Source organism: Ovis aries, chromosome 23 (assembly GCF_016772045.2).
Source record: "Ovis aries strain OAR_USU_Benz2616 breed Rambouillet chromosome 23, ARS-UI_Ramb_v3.0, whole genome shotgun sequence".
NCBI lineage: Eukaryota > Metazoa > Chordata > Mammalia > Artiodactyla > Bovidae > Ovis > Ovis aries.
The window spans coordinates 3875200-3895357 of NC_056076.1; the positions used below are offsets into that span (position 1 = coordinate 3875200).

At 40.7% G+C, this 20158-nt stretch overlaps 1 protein-coding gene across 3 annotated transcripts in view; it reads right to left on the bottom strand.

Annotated features, from left to right (window-relative positions):
- The window catches only part of ZNF407 (zinc finger protein 407), a 385214-nt gene that overhangs the window by 114929 nt on the left and 250127 nt on the right, over positions 1-20158 (bottom strand). For all 3 annotated transcript variants that reach the window (XM_015103570.4, XM_042239168.2, XM_042239169.2), the window contains exon 8: positions 6706-6884. In XM_015103570.4, coding sequence (XP_014959056.3) covers positions 6706-6884 — 179 coding nt within the window. The remainder of the gene's footprint in view (positions 1-6705; positions 6885-20158) is intronic.

Consider the following 20158-nt stretch of genomic DNA (forward strand, 5'->3'; position numbering starts at 1 on the left):
CATACTGGAGACATGTTAGCGAGAACATATTTATTCTTCAGCAGATTAAATTTTCAAATATTTAAGAATCCATAATTAGAAAGTTCTGGAAAAAACCTCTATCAGTATATTACTCAATAAAAGAGAAATGGTGAAGAGCCAACTTAAGTCTTTACCAGTAAACAGCATGCTTACTGATAAGATGGTCTGGGGGAGCAATTATAGCACCCCCAAAAAGGAGATGGATGGAAAAATAGTGCTTTGACATTATTCACCCATTGACTACAAACAACGTAAGACACTCCTGAACTTAGGAATTCCAACAGGAGTGAGAGTGAGAGAGAGAGAATAGGAAGGCCAATTAGCAAAAGACCAAATCTGCCGGGCCGTGATGGACAGACATGGCCTCACAGAGGCACCAGAGTGTGCAGACAGGAGTCTAAAAGAAGCAAAGACATTTAGCAGCAGTTAAGAAAAATAGTAAATTAACCCATGGATGATGTCTGAGGTTAAGGAATCAAATCATTGAACTGTTAATTACTTTCGGAAGTCTTTTGTTAAGTGGTGAAGTATTAGGAGACTGGAAAACAAGGAATCCAGTCTGAAGGTTAAAAAGAAAGAGAGGAGAGGCTGAAAATTATAGAGCTGTAAGTCTAACATCTATATTAGGAAATAAATTTGAGATGATACTTATGGATGAGCTTAATGATACATTTGGAGAAGTACAATTTAATAGGAGTGAGTCAGCATGGATTTACCAAAGGCAATCATGTCAGGAAAAATTTCGTTCCTTTTTAAGTTGAAGTAATAATTGGTCTATGTAAGGAAGAACCAATGAGAAACTGTCAGGATTTTTGGAGATTTTTGGACCTTTTCATAAAATGAATTATTGTACAAAATGTCATGGCGTGTGTCAGGGTTCCCAACTAACAAAAGGGGATGAAAGTAAGGGGGTTAAAAATAGAGGGCCAAAGACTTCAGGGAAGACGACGTTCCACAAAGCCTCATGCATCAGAACGCTAATGTTTTCAATTAACGATGAAGAAAACCTTTTATATTAGGAAATTTGAATATACCACTAAATGAGAGGGAATGGTTAAGATACAAAAGGCTACAGCTGTTTTATCTTAACCGCGATAGATTAAGCAAATGGCCTCAGAGGTGGAATATGAAATTTAATCTTCCTGAGTATAAAGTGATGCACTTGGATAGAATTAAGGAATCAGTTAAAAATAGTTTAAATGGTACTGAACTGCTTACCATTAAAAAGAAAAAGGATTTGGAATTTTGATAACAGTCAAGCTTTCACATTTGTATTCTTATAACTGGTTAAGAGGAAAATGCAAGGGAATGCAGTTAAATAATACACATCACAAAGAAGTAAAAACTGACTGCCTTACAGAGGAATAAAACATCCTATCATTTGTGAAAAGGGCTTATAGATTCATGCGCTATCATCTTGCACAGGCAATAACCTAACATATAATATAAATGACTATATATATATATATATATATATATGAACTAAAACCATATCAATACAAATATAATTTAAAAATATGATAGCAGAAAAACTAAGGAACCCAGTGGTGGTGTGTGCTCAGTCGTTAACCGGCTCTGTGTGACCCCCTGGACTGTGGTCCTCCAGGATCCTCTGTCCATGAATTTTCCAGGCAAGAACACTGGAGTGGATTGCCATTTCCTACTCCAGGGGATTTCCCAAACCCAGGGACCGAATCCATGCTTCTTGGGTCTCCTGCACTGGCAGACAGATTCTTCACTAACTGTGCCACCTGGGTTAAGGAATTAGGAAAAGTACCACGCGATCACTTAATACTTAATGTCTCCTGAAAAGAGAACACCATCTGAGTCTTACCTTTGGAAAAGGCATAAACATTTACTACATTTAAAGTTCCGGCTTCTCAGAGAAGAATATGGGAAAACCAAGCCAAACTCCTAGCCTCCACTCAGTGCCTGACCCAGCCACACCCGGGCCCCCAAGGGGCATCTGTGTGCGCACACGCACACGCACACACAGTGAGCACATTTCCAATCTGACCAGCAGAGGCATCATGTGGAGGCTGTCTCTTGGAATTTGTGAGAAAAAAATCTTCTTCGTCAGTATGACCAGCAGAGCTCCGGCATACCTCCTCTGCCCTCTCCTTCACCTTCTCTTCTCTGTCTTCCCTTCTTTCAGGTTATTTTAAAGTATTCTGAGATATAACCACCCAAGTCTAACCGAAGGTCACCTGTACTGCAAACATAAAGTGTGCTTAATTCCTTCTCAAGGTGTAGTGAATGAACACCAAACTTATTCACGGATAAGAGAGATGGGAGAAATACAATAGCTAAAACCATAAAGCTCAAATAAAGGTCGTTTTTGAGATGGAGTACATTTCACTTAACAAAAAAACTGTAATGTAAAATGACAGAAAAATTCTGGCCACTCGGAATTTGACATCAATGTTGGAGGATTAATGTGATTGTAAAACTCTCATCATCGTAGATCTACAATGGACCTAAATGAACCTCCTTAGAAATTTAGGGTTAAGGGAATCCTGTTTTGTTTTTTTTTAAAGTACAGAACTCATAGAAGAGCTTGAAGAACTTTCTCCAATTGAACACAACTTCATCGCAATGTTAGAAATAAGAAACAGAACCACACCACTGCTTCTCATCCCAGGGAAAACAGACCCTGGTTTCTAACACCACAGAATACTCTTTGTTGTTTCAATATTTAATGAAAAATGAAATCATACAGAATATGCTCCTTTTTGTTTGGCTAACTTCACCCAAAGATACGACTGTGAGATTTATTCACGCTGTTACTTGAGCTGTAGTTCAATCATTCTCATTGCTGTAGAGTATTCCTTCGGGTAAACACACAAACCTTTTTACACTCTACTTGGTGGATGTTTCAGTAGTTTGGGGTTTTGACTATGATGAGCATATTGATAAATATATTAAGTATAAATAATAAAGTAAAAGAATATTTCACGTTAAAGCTGTGACAGCAGAAACAAAATGCAGCTATATGCTGTTTATAAGGAAGCTGGTATAGTTAAACAGTAAGAAATACAGAATGATGGCAAGAAGTGTTACTACAGATGAAAAGGAACATTCATAGTGACAACAGTGATAGAGAACTATGTTGTTGTTTTTTTTTATCACAGGTAGAAAACAAATTTAAAGTTCCAAGTGCCCAGTGATTTACCTTTAAGATATATAAAGTCAAAATTAACAGAAAAACAGACACCCCACAATCATGGTGGGCAGCTTTTACCTCTCTCAACACAGCTGATTGGCTTAGCATTTAAAAAATCAGTAAGAGAGAGACAACCTGAGCAATACAGTTAACAAATGAGGTAAGTGATATACAAGAAGCAGAATATAGCACCAAACACCACCAAACTCCCTAGTGTCTGAAACATTTACCAAACCCCACCAATCCCAGGCATAAAGAAAGTATAAACAAATTTCAAAGGATTAAAATAATTCAGACTCTGCGCTGTGAGCACAGTAGATATAAGCCAGAAGTCAATTTATACTACTATTTCAATAGTTAACAAAAAGATAATTAGAAGATCCCTAAATGCCTTGGATTTCTAAACAATCCACTTTTATTCAAAAAATAAATAGCCACTTGTATCTTGTTATTCAAAAAAGCTATAGCTGAAATTAAAGCTCACATACAGCCTTTAGTTCTTGGGAGTATGAAACGGTAAATTATATCAAAATCATTCTCCTAATTCCCCCCCAAAACTGAGAAAAAAGACAATGAACCACCAACAAAAGCAAACAGAGAAGAAGAAAACTGGGCAAACATGGATGCCAAACGTTATCACATCCAACAGTTTACACATTGTACCATCTCTGTTAGATCTTATAAGAACGTGCTGTAGGCACTGTCATCCCCAGTTTACAGACTGAGACCCATACAGTTAAAACAGGGTTTCCCAAGTCATTCAGCCGGGGAACGAGGGCTGAAGCTCAACCTGTCCTGCCCTGAGGGCCACGCACACAGACACACGGGGCACTACCAGGCAGCTGGACGCCACCCTGTAGGCCCCCTCAGTGGACGTACAACTGCAGCAAACACTCTTCCTACAGAACTGTTTGTTAAAAACAAACAAGCAAACAAGCAAAAACCTGAACAGCTCATTTAGCATATACATTTCCAGACAGCATCTCAACAAAAATTTAAAATACCCCAATGACATTATATACAATTTTCTGTTGCTGGTGTTTAATGTTTTCCTTCTCATGAGGCCACGAGATGTTTGAGCCACATGGGAGAGCCAAGTTAGATCGCGAGTGCATTTGTTTACTTGTGTTGAGTGGCTGAAAAGAACTGCTTCATATGCGTCACTGAATTCTCAACAGATCAGTAGCGCTGACAGCAGAGAAGGCAGCTGCCAGTCGCCATCAGGTCAGGGCCATAAACCACTCTGAGGAGTCCAGGCCACCTCTGGACCCTCCCGGGAACCATCCATCACAGATTTACCCCAAGTGCTGTCTAATCCTTCACCAGACAGCCTGGGAGGAGAGGAGCCCCAGCTGCTTCAGTATCTCCCTTTCACATCGAGGAAGGCGCTTCCCACATACTCAGGAAGGCCTTACAGATGACTGAGAAATACAAGGTTAACAAGTCAGTATAAAAACTCTGCCCTTTAAAAGTTTTCTCTGAACTGAGCTAAGTTTATCAAAGCAAATATATTACTGAAGAGGGATACTGCCTTGCACAGGGTGGAATAAACACCCCAAGTGCACCAAAGGAATTCATTTGTAAAAATACTGAGGAACGCTATTATCAATTATGGAGAGAAAGGTTCTAACAGAATCACAGAAACACAAACAGAAAACTAGGATTCTATGCACAAGAGCATACACACATAAACAAAGAAACTAGAATAATTTTTCTAAGTAAATTTTTACACAAACGATGTCTCAAAAGGAATACTGCATGACCAGGGCAGCAATGGCATATGGAAAAGCAATGTGTTTCTTTGGTTTGCAATTAGCTTCCTCCCTCTTTCTTTGCTGTTTACTTCATCTAACAAGTTAGAGATACCTTATTTTAGGAAAACGACCTAGTTTCAATGCCTAATTGGTACAATGGAAGAGAGAGACAGAATACATCACTATTGCATCTTGAGAAGCAGGCACTGGAAACTACCTTGAAAATGCTACGCTGCTGACAACCCACCATCAGTTTAGATGGTGTCACCTGGCCATTTCTTGAAGTACCAGCGTTTAGGCAATATTTTCTGACATCTGCATTGTCATGCATTCATAACAACAAAGAACCCACAGGTACTGATGGCCAGAAGATATTTCAATTTGACTTTATCTGTTTTTGTGAACTAAAACTGATAATCTGTCTAGTTCAAAAGCTTTTCAGTAACAACCTCACCAAAAAGCAAAGAGTATTGACCCCGTTTTTCTTTTTCAAACACAGACCTGGGTACAGCAGAGATGACTAAATAGGGCTCTTCACTGTGACTTAAAAGAGTTGATCATATGAGCATAAACAGAGAAATCTGAAAGAACATATCAGCGGAAAACAAATAACAACGTTATATGCAATGTCAAATATATCAGGACTATTATTCTAACTCATGGAGCTCTTTCTCCTTCACGCAGACATTCCGTGAGCACACGCCACTGACACGTTTTGCAAGGGCAGCGCTGCACCTCGGTGGGATTCCCACGACTTTCAGGCACTAGTGTCACAGGGCCAGCAGCATCAGCAGCACCCACAATCCTTTGCACTGAGCCTGCTAAGAGCTTCATAGACAATTATCTTTTTAAATTCTCACAATGGCCCTTTACATAGATACCACCACGCCAATCTACGTCCAAGCAATTTACCTGCAGTGATGCGGTAAGCCTGCCTGTAACCCACCCAGCCAGGAAGGGGAGGAGAGTTGAGGTACAGCTCCAACAGCTCCAAAGTACCTGCTAGAGACATCCCCCATCACCTCGCATTATTTAAATCAGCCCCGTCTGGGCTCCGGTTAGGAACTTCCTCTACACGTCCTGCAGGGAATGCGTCCTTAACAGGCCTCACCCTTGCCACCCGTCCCCTGGCCGCCCACACAGAATTCACACCCAGGCCCTCTGAATGCACAGGTTAATGCTGTGCTTAACCTGCATTGGGGCTGCGTTGCTGCTCCTCCCACAGCATCTGACGGCCACTCCAATGAGGCAGGGGTGATCTCAGCAGCCGCTGCCACCGCTGCTGCCCGTGCCCTGTGCGACCGTCCCTGCTGATGCCTGGGACGTAGGGCACCCTGTTACCCCTTTCGGGTTCTCCTGTTCTCCTCACTCACACGCTTCCCCTTCCAGTACTTACCAGAAAACCATGGGGCCAAAGAACAGGGCATAACAATTTAAATCACAAACATTTGTTGACAATGTTAAAAACCTTATCATCAGTCAAAATATGAAGCTCAAACACCCACAAAAGTCTCAGTTCAACTGCGTTCAGAATATTTGCTCTTAACACCTGCGGGGAGATTATTTCACCATATTTGCTCCTGATGGAATAGAATGGAAAAGACCTGCTTTCACAGTCGAGGGGACAAGAGCAAGTGTACCTTTCTTATCAGTCTTGAAGCGGATACTGTCACACATGCTACCACATCTAGATAACTGCTAATGCACAAACAGCCTGACAGCCACTCGACGAGCGCAGCGTTTCATGCGGCAGTTTTCGTTTCCTACCTGCGTGCAGGTAGGCCAGGTCGGGGTTCTCGATGTCCGGATGCTGTTCTTTCAGGTGGTTCCGGAACTCCACGGGGATATTGGTGCCATAGTCACACTTGGGGCAGTTGTACATCTTGACACCTTCGTGTTTGCCTGTGTGGAGAATGTGTTTGCGGATGTTTTCAGCACAGTTTGACCTATGAAGTAAGAAAGCAGAGTAAATGGAAGTAAGGTCACATCACTAACGCTGAACCACAAACCCGGACGTCAGCGACCCTCACACCGGCCTCGGGAGTGTCAGGTATTGTGCTAAGTGGCTAATCCAGGAGGCGGGACACTCGTCTCCCGCGTGCTGATCTCCAGGCTGTTCTTTTACCTAGTGACTCCCTTCTATGCAGAACCGGAAACACAAAGCCCCAAGTTCTCTGATTTTAAGACAAATTATTCAGGTACCACTTGAGGGCAGTGAAGGAGTTTCCTTAATCCCAAGAACACACCTTTCACCATGAGGAGCCGTGCAAAGGGAAGGCCTGCCACTCCCACTGAACTGGAGCACCAAGGAAACAAAGGCGCCTTGGCTTCAAGTTCTGTCACGAGAGCGGCTCCGAAGTCAAGCTCTCAAACCATCTGAAGACAGAAAAGCAGCTGCAAGCAGCCCCTCACTGCACATTTGGGCAACGTGCTAAGTGCCAGTCAGGTTTCTGCATGGGTGCAGGTTTCCAAGAGGGATGGGCTGAATAAAGAGTGAAGGACCCAAGTACTTTACACGAAATTGTCCCTGACAGTGGGCTCCTCTCCCGCTGCTTTCCTGCAGATGCAGAAGTGCCAGGCCTGAGATGACCAGAACCTCTGGCACAGGCGGCTGCTGCTGAGGCAGAGTGTTTGTTTTGTCTGCTCCCATCCCTCCCAGCACGGGTCAGCGACCGAGCCCAGACCCGTCCACACACACCGCTGCCTTCCCTCTGTCTCTGTTGTTGTTAGAACATCACCAGAAAGTGCCCGACACAGATTCAAGCAGGAGTGGGTGGGTGGGTGTGTGGGTGTGTGGGTGTGTGGGTGTGTGGGTGTGGGTGTGTGTGCGCGCGCATGCTTTCCAACAGAGCAAAATGAAATTCCAAAGAAAGCACTATGTTTATCAGTCTTTCCTGCTAGTACTGCTGAAGGACAAAATCCTGCAGGCTGATTCGAAGAAAATAAAGTTAGGACACTGTAGGGATTTAGCAAACAGGTCTCACAACACACAGATTCAGATGATGGAAGGCTGCACACAGAGGCCGTCTGTGGCTCTCACGGCCCCACACTGCCAAGTGGAATCATGCTTCTGTGTAACACATAACTGCACCTGGGGAGCTGGTGAAGAATGCATATGTGGTTACCATCCCCAACTTTATAGGAGCTCTGCATCAAGATGGTAACACAGAAGACCATCTGCAGGCAGGTGAAAAGAACGCTCACCCTGTGATGATGGAAAGGAAGAGGGCCAGTTGTGGATTCCCCAGCTGGTGGGGTGAACCGTGCCGGATCACTGCCTGAGTCTGCAGATCACCTCCCGTGTGTTTTCCATGGCAGCACAGACAGTCCTAAACTCACATTGTTTGCTGACGTTGGAGAGTAAGCACAACTCTGCTGCTGCTGTTGCTGCTAAGTCGCTTCAGTTGTGTCCGACTCTGTGCGACCCCTGAGACAGCAGCCCACAAGGCTCCCCTGTCCCTGGGATTCTTCAGGCAAGAACACTGGAGTGAGTTGCCATTTCCTTCTCCAATGCGTGAAAGTGAAAAGCGAAAGTGAAGTCGTTCCATCGTGTCTGACTCTGAGCGACCCCATGGACTGCAGCCTACCATGCTCTTCCGTCCATGGGATTTTCCAGGCAAGAGTACTGGAGTGGGGTGCCATTGCCTTCTCCGACAGGTCTGCTACTATACTTAATTAGGACTGATTCTCTGGTGCCACCTACATTCTCCCTTTATGGAGAAAGCAAGGCATTAAGAGTCATCAAGGACAACTGCTGGTCAGGGAAGGAAAATTACCAAAATATACACATTTCAGGGTACAGTGCTCACTTAAATGAGGGATAGTATAAGCAATGATACTTAATCTTTGATGAAGGAAGGAAGAGATGACTTTGAAAAGAGAGTATTTTGTTTTTGAGACTTGTATCTTGGATAAAAATAAACCAGTATCTCTTAGAACATCAACTGCATGTGGAATCTAGCAATCAGGGGACTATTAATGAAGCAAGTAAAAGTGGAGAGGGAGGGTTTAAAAGGAGAGAAGCTTCTTTCATCTAAAATATAGAATAAAACAAAGGAGAAGTTGTGTGGGACTTGGTGTTTTAGGTTAAGGATCATTTCATACATATATTTTATACCTCTTTTTATTTGTGATATACATACTATTTGTATACTTGATTGTATGTAAATAATAAACATGTATGTATATATAATCTATTTTATACACATATCTAAGAAACATAAAATATAGCAAATGAGAAGAAAATACAGTCAATGTCTTTCTGCAATTGAAAAGATACATTTCATGGATAATGGCATATTTGTGTGCTATTGTCTGTTATGATGTCATACAACACAAATTTTTAAAAAAATATTGAGATTAAAAAGGAACAACCCTGAAATCAAACTATTGCAGTCCAACCCTAAAAAGTAGAAGCTCTAACATACTGTATTAACATCATTTAAAGCAGCTACAGAGTCCTGCAGGCTGCAGCCCCCACACTAGAGACTACCATGAGACAGACAGCTCACTGTGTAGCAATGCTGCGACACTCAGTTCACAAGTAGGCTAGATAACTTCAGCCAAGCAGTTCTGAATGATACTCAGCCCCCAAATGATGTTTTTTCCCGAAATACTGAAAGAACTTACAACTAGTAATAAGAATGGTAAGTTGAAGAGGGACTAATGAACAGGTCAGGCAGGAGAAGTAAGGATGGTCTGAAACATTATTTCAAACAACGTCCAACTTTGGTTTGCCAGGAAATAATAGCAGTGATGTGAAGAGGGCATTCAATTATTAGGAGTCAGCGACTGAATGTATCTTTAGTTTGACACTGATTCTTCAGGTAAAGAGTGTATTTTTGCCCCATGTTCCTAGACTGCAAGATTTAATATCATTAAGATGGCAATACTCCTCAAATTGATGTATAGATTCAGTACTACTGCTGCTGCTGCTAAGTTGCTTCAGTCGTGTCCGACTCTGTGCGACCCCACAGACGGCAGCCTCTGAGGCTCCCCTGTCCCTGGGATTCTCCAGGCAAGAACACTGGAGTGGGTTGCCATTTCCTTCTCCAATGCATAAAAGTGAAAGTGAAGTCGCTCAGTCGTGTCCGACTCTTAGCAACCCCGTGGACTGCGGCCCACCAGGCTCCTCCGTCCATGGGATTTTCCAGGCAAGAGTGCTGGAGTGGGGTGCCATTGCCTTCTCCGAGATTCAGTACAATCCTATCAAAATCTCAGTACAATCCTATCAAAATCTCAGCTGGATTTCTTACCAAAGTTGAAATACTGATCCTAAAGTTCATACAGAAATGCACAGAACCTAAAAGACTCGATACAGTTTCACAAAGAACTATGTTGGAGGACTCATGCTTTCTGATCACGAAACTTACTATGAAGCAGTAGTAATCAGAACAGTGAGGTGCAAGAGAAAGGACAGATGGAGCAGTGCTCAGCGGGAGGTGGGGGCTGGGGGCACGGTTCCATGGGAGGTGAGATGCCTCAGGGCGATGCTGTAGGCTCCTCATGGGGAACAGGGGTTCAGGCCGGACTCACTGGACCCACGAGTGCAAGCACTGAGTTTATGAGGAAGGCAGTATAAAGTCTGAGGACATTTCAAATGAAATTTTGAAATACATGTTGAAAGTCTCGAGGCAGCTCTCTCTCTCTCTCTATATATATATATATACACACATATAAGTATGGCCTTGGCTGGGCAGTTAGTAAAAGGACCAGAGATGGGAGCTGATTGATTTTAGGGCTTCTTAAAATATGTAATAAAGGAAATATTCAGTTCAGAGGCATTGCATTTTAAAATAATAAATTAATAAAAATAACAAATGACAGAGTCTTCTAGAATACCACAAAATTACGTTAGTGCTACACACTTGCTGCTTATTAACACAAAATAATAAGTTTATGTTATTTAAGGAGCAGGAAGCTTAAAAAACAATTCTACTAAATATTTTTTCTCTTTTATTTCTGATAGTATCTTTACGATTTTCTACGTACAGTATCCTGTCATCTGCAAACAGTGAGAGCTTCACTACTCCTTTTCCAATCCGGGTTCCTTGTATTTCTTTTTCTTCTCTGACTGCTGTAGCTAGGACTTCCAGAACCATGTTGAATAACAGTGGTGAAAGTGGACACCCTCGTTTTGTTCCTGATCTTAGGGGGAACACTTTCAGTTTTTCACCATTGAGAATCATGTTTGCTGTAGGCTCCTTATTATATATGGCCTTTACCATGTTGAGGCAGGTTTGTTCTATGCCCATGTTTTGAAGATTTTTACTCATAAATGGGTGCTGAATTTTGTCAAAGTCTTTTTCTGCATCTATTGAGATTATCATATGGTTTTTACCTTTCAATTTACTAAAATGGTGAGCCACATTGATTGATTTGTGTATACTGAAGAATCCTTGCATCCCTGAAATACACCCAACTTGATCATGGTGTATGAGCTTTTTGCTGTGTTGCTGAATTCTGTTTGCTAAAATTCTGTTGAGGATTTTTCCATCTATGTCCATCAGTGATACTGGCCTGTAGTTTTCTTTTTCTGTGTTGTCTTTGTCTGGTTTGGTATCTGGGTGACGGCAGTCTTGTAGAATGAGTTTGGAAGTATTTCTCTGAAATTTTTTGAAAGAGTTTTAGAAGGATAGGATTTAGCTCTTCTCTAAATGTTTGATAGAATTCTCCTGTGAAGTCATCTGGTCCTGGGCTTTTGTTTTTTGGGAGAATTTAGATCACAGCTTCAATTTCAGTGCTTCTTATTGGGTTGTTCATAATTTCTATTTTTTCCTGGTTCAGTCTTGGAAGTTCTTAAGAATCTCTCCATTTCTTCCAGGTTATCCATTTTATTGCCATATAATTGTTCATAAAAGTCTCTTAAGGTCCTTTGTATTTCTGCATTGTCTGTTGTAACCTTTCCTTTTTCATTTCTAATTTTGTTGATTTGATTCTTCTTTTTTTCTTGATGGGTCTGGCTAAATGTTTGTCAATTTTGTTTATCTTCTTCAAGAACCAGTTTTTAGTTTTATTAATCTTTACTATTGTTTCTTTCATTTCTTTTTCATTTATTTCTGCTTGGATCTTTATGATTTCTTCCCTTCTACTAATTTTGGGGGCTTTTTGTTCTTTTTCCAGTTGTTTTAGTGTAAAGTTAGGTTGTCTATTTGATGTTTCTCTTGTTTCTTGAGGTAGGATTGCTTTGCTATAACCTTCCCTCTTAGAACTGCTTTAGCCGCATCCCATAGGTTTTGAGTTGTTGTGTCTTCATTGTTATTTGTTTTTAGAAATTTTGTGATTTCCCTTTTGATTTCTTCAGTAACCTGCTGGTTATTTAGAAATATATCGCTTAATCTCCATGTGTTTGTGTTTCTTTGTTTTTTTCTTGTAATTGATATCTAGTCTCATAGCATGGTCAGAGAAGATGCTTGATACAGTTTCAGTTTTCTTAAATTTACTGAGTTTTGATTTGTGACCAAAGATGCGTCTATCCTAGAGAATGTTCCATGTGCACTTGAGAAGAAGGTGTATTCTTCTGCATTTAGAAGAAATGTCCTGAAGATAACAATGAGATCCATCTCATCTAATGTATCATTTAAGACTTGTGTTTCCTTATTAATTTTCTGTTTTGATGATCTGTCCATTGGTGTGAGTGGGGTGTTAAAGTCTCCTACTATCATTGTGTTACCATCAATTTCTCCTTTTATGTCTCTTATTGTTTGTCTTATATACTGAGGTGCTCCTATGTTAGGTGCATAGATATTTACAATTGTTATGTCTTCCTCTTGGATTGATCCCTTGATCATTATGTAGTGTCCTTCTTTATCTCTTATAATCTTCTTTATTTTAAGGTCTATTTTGTCTGATATGAAGATTGCTACTCCAGCTTTCTTTTGCTTCCATTTGCATGGAATATATTTTTCCATCCTCTCACTTTCAGTCTACATGTGTCTTTAGGTCTGAAGTGGGTTTCTTGTAGACAGCATATACATGGGTCTTGTTTTTGTATCCATTCAGCCAGTCTGTGTCTTTAGGTTGGAGCATTTAATCCATTTACATTTAAAGTAATTATTGATATATATTTTCCTATTGCCATTTTCTTAATTGTTTGGGGTTGATTTTGTAGGTCTTTTTTTCTTCTGTATTTCTTGACTATAATAAGTCCCTTTAACATTTGCTGGAAAGCTGGATTGGTGGTACTGAATTCTCTTAACTTTTGCTTGTCTGAAAAGCTTTTGATTTCTCCATCAATTTTGAATGAGATCCTTGCCCGGTACAGTAATCTTGGTTATAAATTTTTCCCTTTCAGTACTTTAAATATATCCTGCCATTCCCTTCTGGCCTACAGAGTTTCTGCTGAAAGATCAGCTGTTAAGTGTATGGGGTTTCCCTTGTATGTTGCTTTTCCCTCACTTCTTTTAATATTCTTTCTTTGTGTTTAGTCTTTGTTAGTTTGATTAGTACGTGTCTTGGTGTGTTTCTCCTTGGGTTTATTCTGTATGGGACTCTTTGTGCCTCTTGGACTTGATTGACTATTTTCTTTTCCACATTGGGGAAACTTTCAACTACAGTCTCTTCAAAACTTTTCTCATACCCTTTTTCTCTTCTTCTGGAATACCTATAATTGGAATGTTGGTACAATTGATATTTCCCCAGAGGTCTCTGAGACTATCCTCATATCCTCAGTTCTTTTCATTCTTTTCACTTGATTCTGTTCTTCAGAAGTTATTTCCACCATTTTATCTTCCAGCTCACTAATTCATTCTTCTGCTGCAGATATTTTGCTGTTGATTCCTTCTAGAGTATTTTTAATTTCAGTAATTGTGCTGTTTGTATGTTTACTCTTTAATTCTTCTATGCCTTTGTTAATTGATTCTTGCATTTTCTTCATTTTATTTTCAAGGTTTTTGATCATCTTTACTATCATTATTCTGAATTCTTTTTCAGGTAGTTTGCCTATTTCCTCTTCATTTATTTGGACTTATGTGTTTCTAGTTTGTTCCTACACTTGTGTAGCATATCTCTGCCTTTTCATTATTTTTTTTTAACTTACTGTGTTTGAGGTCTCATTTTCCCAGGCTTCAGGGTTGAATTCTTTCTTCCTTTTCATTTCTGCCCTCCAGTGGTTTGTGTAAGCTTCAGAGAGGGTGAGATTTGTGCTGAGTTTTTTTGTTTGTTTGTTCATTTTTCCTCTGATGGGCAAGGCTGAGTGAGGTGGTAATCTTGTCTGCTGATGACTGGGTTTGTATTTTTGTTTTGTTTGTTGTTTAGATGAGGCGTCCTGCACAGGGTGCTACTGGTAGTTGGGTGATGCTGGGTCTTGTATTCAGGTGGTTTCCTTTATGTGAGTTCTCACTATTTGATACTCCTTAAGGTTAGTTCTCTGGCAGTCTAGGGTCTTAGAGTCAGTGCTCCCACTCCAAAGGCTCAGGGATTGATCTTTCAGGAGAAGTTCTGCAGTTAACAGCCACTCAGGAAACTTCATTAATAAAAAGGATCAAGTCATTCAGAAGGGGAAACTGATGCTGAAAGCTGACACCTGTCCACATGTTGTCATCAGCAGAATCCGGTTTAGAGGTCCCAATTTCTGAGCAAGAAACTTCCCATCCAAGAGAGCAGAGGAGAGCATGGTTCATCTCAGAAGAGCTCCTATTTTTTTTCTCTTTTGATACATGTGATTTCATTATTAAAAAATTACTGTACCACTAAGGTTGTTGAAAAAACATACCTTCACATATTTCAAACATCAAACAGTCTAAAGATGAGACAGAGACAGTGAAGTCTCTTCCTACCACAGCCTGGATCACCACCCTCTTACCCCAGACCATGGACACAGAATCACTAACTGCCCATCAATCTTTTGGAAAAACTAACAATTTTTTTTTCAATGCACAAACACACTGTATCTTCTTCTCTACCCCCTTCCTGTATGTAAATCTGTTGGCATAACACGTGTTGGCATCTTACTTTTTTTCACCTAACAGCAGCGCATGGGGACCTCTCCACATGACTACATAAGAGCACAGCATCCTTCCTGACATCTCCCTTCCTCCGCCACCCTACCACTCCCTCCCTAGGCTTCACCTCCTTTCCCTCCTTTGTTAATAGCTACACAGAACTTCCTGGTAAGGACAGAGAATACCACATTTAACTGATCCTCTACTGATGAGCATCTAGGTCATTTCTGATCATTCACTAATGTAAACAAGTTTGTGATGAATAATCTAGTGTAAACAAGCTTGTGATGAATTCTCTTGTGAAACTTTCACTTTCTCAGGATGCCAAGAGAATGTCACAATGCCAAGTGGAGTTGCTTCAAATGTCAATGGGCATATGCTTTTGTAGTTTTGATCAATGCTGCCAAATGGCCCTCCAGAGGAGGTGTAGCAATTCACACTTCCACCAACAATGTTTTAGAGAGCTTGTTTCTGCACAGTCGTGCCAATGTAGTATGTTGTGTTACCAAACTTCCAAGTTTTGCCAATGTGGTGGGTGAAAAATGACAGCTTGAGGCAGGGTTCAATTTCCAACTTTTAACAGTTTTAATCTGCATTTATCTTGTAATGAATAAAGTTGCTTCAAATATTGCAATTCCATGTATATTATGCTTCCTCTGTACCATTTTCCCATATTTTTATGAGTTGTTTTCCTAAGGGTTGTTAGTCACTCTCTTATACATAAGGAAGGTAAACTCATTTGTCTATGACAGAAGTAGTAAATATCTCTTCCTTACTTTGTTAGACTTTTTTTTATAGTATCCTCAGTAAAGTAGAAATGTTTTATTTTGTTCATCTTTTGTCCTGTGGCTTTCTTACTTAGAGGTCATAAGAGGATTGTCCCAAATCGGTTCTAGTACTTGAATAGTTGCATTGTTCCACTAAGTATTAGAGTCCTTTCAAAATTCCCCTAGAGCATGGTGTAAGTTGTGGCTCCACACTGCTCGCCAGATCTCTCACTGACTTGAAGCGCTATCTCCATGAATATCTAATTTATTTGAAGCTAAGTCTGGATTTTCTGTCCCGGTCTGCTGGTCTGTCTTGCATGTGCTCATCCATCGAAATGACCCAGGCTGCACAGGACTCATGTCTAATAGAATCCATCCACCTGTGTTGCTCTTTCTCCTCCCGGGTCACCAATTCTCCCCCGGGCCATCAGGTGAGCTGACATGGTGGATATGGAGAGTTAACTGTGGAAGCGGAGAGACCTGGGCTGATAATAAAGTAATATCACTAAGACACAATCAGGTAATTTCTGTGTATTTAGCTAATGTGTACTGGTAACATTATCTTAATATAGAAATGCAGAGAGAGCAGGTACAGATGTCACGCGCTAATGTAAACATGGATCCCAAAATTCCTTCCCCAAGAGAAGCCATGTGTCTGCCTCACCACTCCCAAACTTCTATGTATGAAATTCACCACTATCTTGGTCTCCTGTTAAGAAGCCATGTGTCTGCCTCACCACTCCCAAACTTCTATGTATGAAATTCACCACTATCTTGGTCTCCTGTTAATAACTTGGCAAGTTATGTACATAACCTGACATTTAAAAATTCTGAAAGTTCTGTTTAAAGAAATACAGAATTTTTTTTTTTAAATACTTGGCCTCTGACACTTTCAGGCCATGAGGTATTTTGTTGATTTATGCTAATAATATACGTGTCTCATAAGGCTGTCATGAAGATTAAGGTAAATGACATTAAACAAGTTTAGAAAATACAGGAAGTGCTCAATTCACTGTTTATCACTACAACTAGCCTTTCTGTTGAAAGCAATAGAGTTCAACTCTCTGGATCATCATTAGCAATTTACTTACTATTACGAAAGGCAATTTCAATTTATTTAAAAAATAAACCCTGCAGTTATATAGCATTGTATGCCTATACGTTTACAAACGCACTTCCCCTTCCCTCTGTAGTTAAGTTTCTTTTGGAACAAGTGCATTATAAATGCATAATTATCTAAAGTTCAGTTGAAGGAGGTTTCCACTGTATCATTAAAACAGTAATCCACAATGAATAAAGAATAATCCCATGAAAGGCTTTATGTAAACAAAATTTAAGAAGTTTCTACATTTTTTAAACCAGCAGTATGTAATCATAAATTCACCAGCTCTAGGAAACACTGTGGATTCTCTGAGGAAGAAGAAAATAACACTGTTGAGTCCCTGCAGGCAGAGGGCAAGCCCAAGGCAGCTGCTCAGGCTTCCTGCACGATTCACCCAACATGGCCTGAGATACACAATCCTCTGCCACGTAGGTTCCCACTAAAAGACCCAGAAGGAAAGAGCCTGAGAATTTTAGATTACTAAACAGTTGTGCTGGTTAGACTGCTAGAGGTGCAAGAATAAAAAAATTATATTCCTATGGCTAAAATGGGGTATTTTATCAACGATGTTCAGCAAACAGGTGAATGTCACTGGGAGTGTTGAACCTGACACATCACCAGGACAGAGAATACGACCCATGTATACGAGGGATAAAGATGTCATTTCAGATCAATGAGGAAATGGTGGGTCACACAACAAATGGTGTTCAGTCAACTGCCTATCACATGAGGAGAGATAACTTATAGACTCTTGTGGTCTTACACCATGCAAAAACAAATGCTATTTGGATTTTAAGGTTAACATAAGGACACTAAATTATTAAAGTGCTAGAAGAAAATATAAGAAAATATTTTTATACTCTCGACTGGAAAAAGCTTTCCTGGATAAAATTCAAACACAAATGCCATAAACTGAACAACAACAGCCTTTAAGAAACAGAACTACTCCAACATTCCACTTAGTCCAGCATGATGCCTATAGGGTTGCAGTGAAAAGGCTTTGGTGGCCAATGTTTCACATATTTCAGTTATACAAATTACATAATTTTTTTAACAGCAGTAACTCTGTGAGTGTTCAGTATGCTACTCATTATGCATCTGAAGAGGATGGTAAAACAGAGACTGTTTCTCAAACTAACTTGATGACAAAACATTTTCCAAGGCTGAGCCAATGACGTCTATTGCTTGAAGGCAATGACTGGTGAAAACTGGCCTTGAGGTCAGCCATACTTGTTGCTTCTTCTCCTCTCACTTGTCATCTGTGGTTCCATGACACTGGTGGGAATCCTGCTCATTGTTACCTTGCCACTCTTTTTATATTGGACCTTTGAAATAAATAGAGCCCTCCCTCACTCTATTTCTACAAACTTTTGTCCTTTCAGGGGGATTCCCTGATGGCTCAAGCAGTAAAGAATCCACCTGCCAATGAGGGAGACACGGGTTTGATCCCTGGATGAAGAAGACCCCCTGAAGAAGGTAATGACAACCCACTCCAATATTCTTGCCTGAGAAATCCCATGGCCAGAGGAGCCTGGCACGCTACAGTCCACAGGGTCACAAAGAGTTGGACATGACTGAACACTGGATGGATGGATGGATGGATGTCCTTAGAGAATAAGTGTTATTCTCCTCTTTTCTGTTAACTAGCCAGGCTTAGCAAAATGAAATGCTTGGAAACCAGGAAAGGCATGTAAATGAGAAGCCTTCAAAAGAAAAGGATCTTTAACAAAGAATAGGAATATAACCTGACTTCCTGCTAAGTCCAAGCAGTCACTGGAATCACACTTGGAGGGGCAACTGAGGAAGCAGAGACACTGAGGAGGTGGAGAGGCTGAGGGGGGAGAGAAGTTGAAGGGCATACAGACACTCGGCAGGCTGGAACCACAGGAAGGCCTGCCCTTACAGAACTTTTGCCTGAAAGAGTCACACACAAACAATACTATTTTATAATTCAAGATATAGATATCAGCATACGTAGTACTTTACTGTAGCTTTTCCAGTTGAAAGCTTTTCAAACTTAAGGTGATAGAATGGAAAATTTTACAGAACCAAAAATACATTTCACAATCTTTCTGAGAGCCTAGGCCAGAACGTGATTTTACCTGGGACAATTTTATATCAAAGAGACCAAAACAACAACAACAACAACAACAACAACAACGGCTGGATTTACAATATCCCCCCACACACACACATACAGCTTCTGCATGCATGCCTAAGAGCACAGCTCATCCAGGAGGTTTGCAGACCTGACCACGTAACTCACGACATGCCCATAAATTGGTCCATTAGGGGCAGGGGTGGGGCTGCCATAAAATTTTAAATTTCTTAAGTGGCTGAAAGGAGACTACATCTCTCACAGCTGCTACACCAAGGAGCTGGTCAGTAAGCTACCCATCATAAAGTCAGATGGAGGAGGTGCGACAAACAGTTATTTTTTTGGCCAGAGGGAATAGTGAGCTTCCCTGTCTTTGCAAAGCTCTTGAAAGGCTCTTCTCAGACTGTCTTTTCCTTAAGAAGTTCTCTGAGTTAAGTGTATATTTACAGATTTAAAACACATATTTTATTCACGTTGTTCAATTGAGTCCTACTGAGCAGCATTTCAACCTTCCATAATCCTAGAGCTTCATGATCACTTTTGAAGAAAAACTTAAGAGAATCACTGATGACGAGGGGGCCACTGAGTTTATTTAATAACCTATGTCCATTTTTACAAAATTGCTCCACGTAATGCATTTAAAAATCATAACTGGTTCATTTCAGTCACCGCACACAATGCCTCCCTTTGTCCCTTGTAAGTCTCTCAAATGTCTTATTTTAAAGGAATATATAGCACTCCCGGAAGACATTTCCGCATTCCTATTCCCTTCGGCTCCTGCGAGCCCTTGTTCTGTGTGATAAGGCAATCTCCTCCGGGATCGGTGCCGTGTAGTTTCGCACCACGAGTGACAAGGACTCGACTTGAATAACTGCTGTGCGCAGGTTGTAATTATGTCAGCTGGAGTGTTGAACAAGGGGACTGATTAATGGGAGCCCGGGCCCAGGCGCAGTCCCTATCAAAACCTCCGCGCAGGCCAGCAGTGGGGACGGGTTAAAGCAGAAAGACAAAACATGCTGCATCGCCCATGATAGATGAATTGCTCCAACAGTCTTCAGGCAGATGTTCCGGGACAGTATAATATACAATTACTCTGCTTATCACTTTCCCAGGGACAATAAAGCTTCCTCCTTCTATAGCTCATGTGAGTGAAGGCAAAATTCGTTTCACTTTTACGGCACTGACTCACTTATCATGGTGCCTTGATTGTGCTTTTACAGCTAAAGCAAACATATATTCCACTTTTAAACCAAAAAAAAAAAAAGCTGTAAGAATAAAGCTGGGGCCTTGTTTTGAATCTCTTTTACATCAG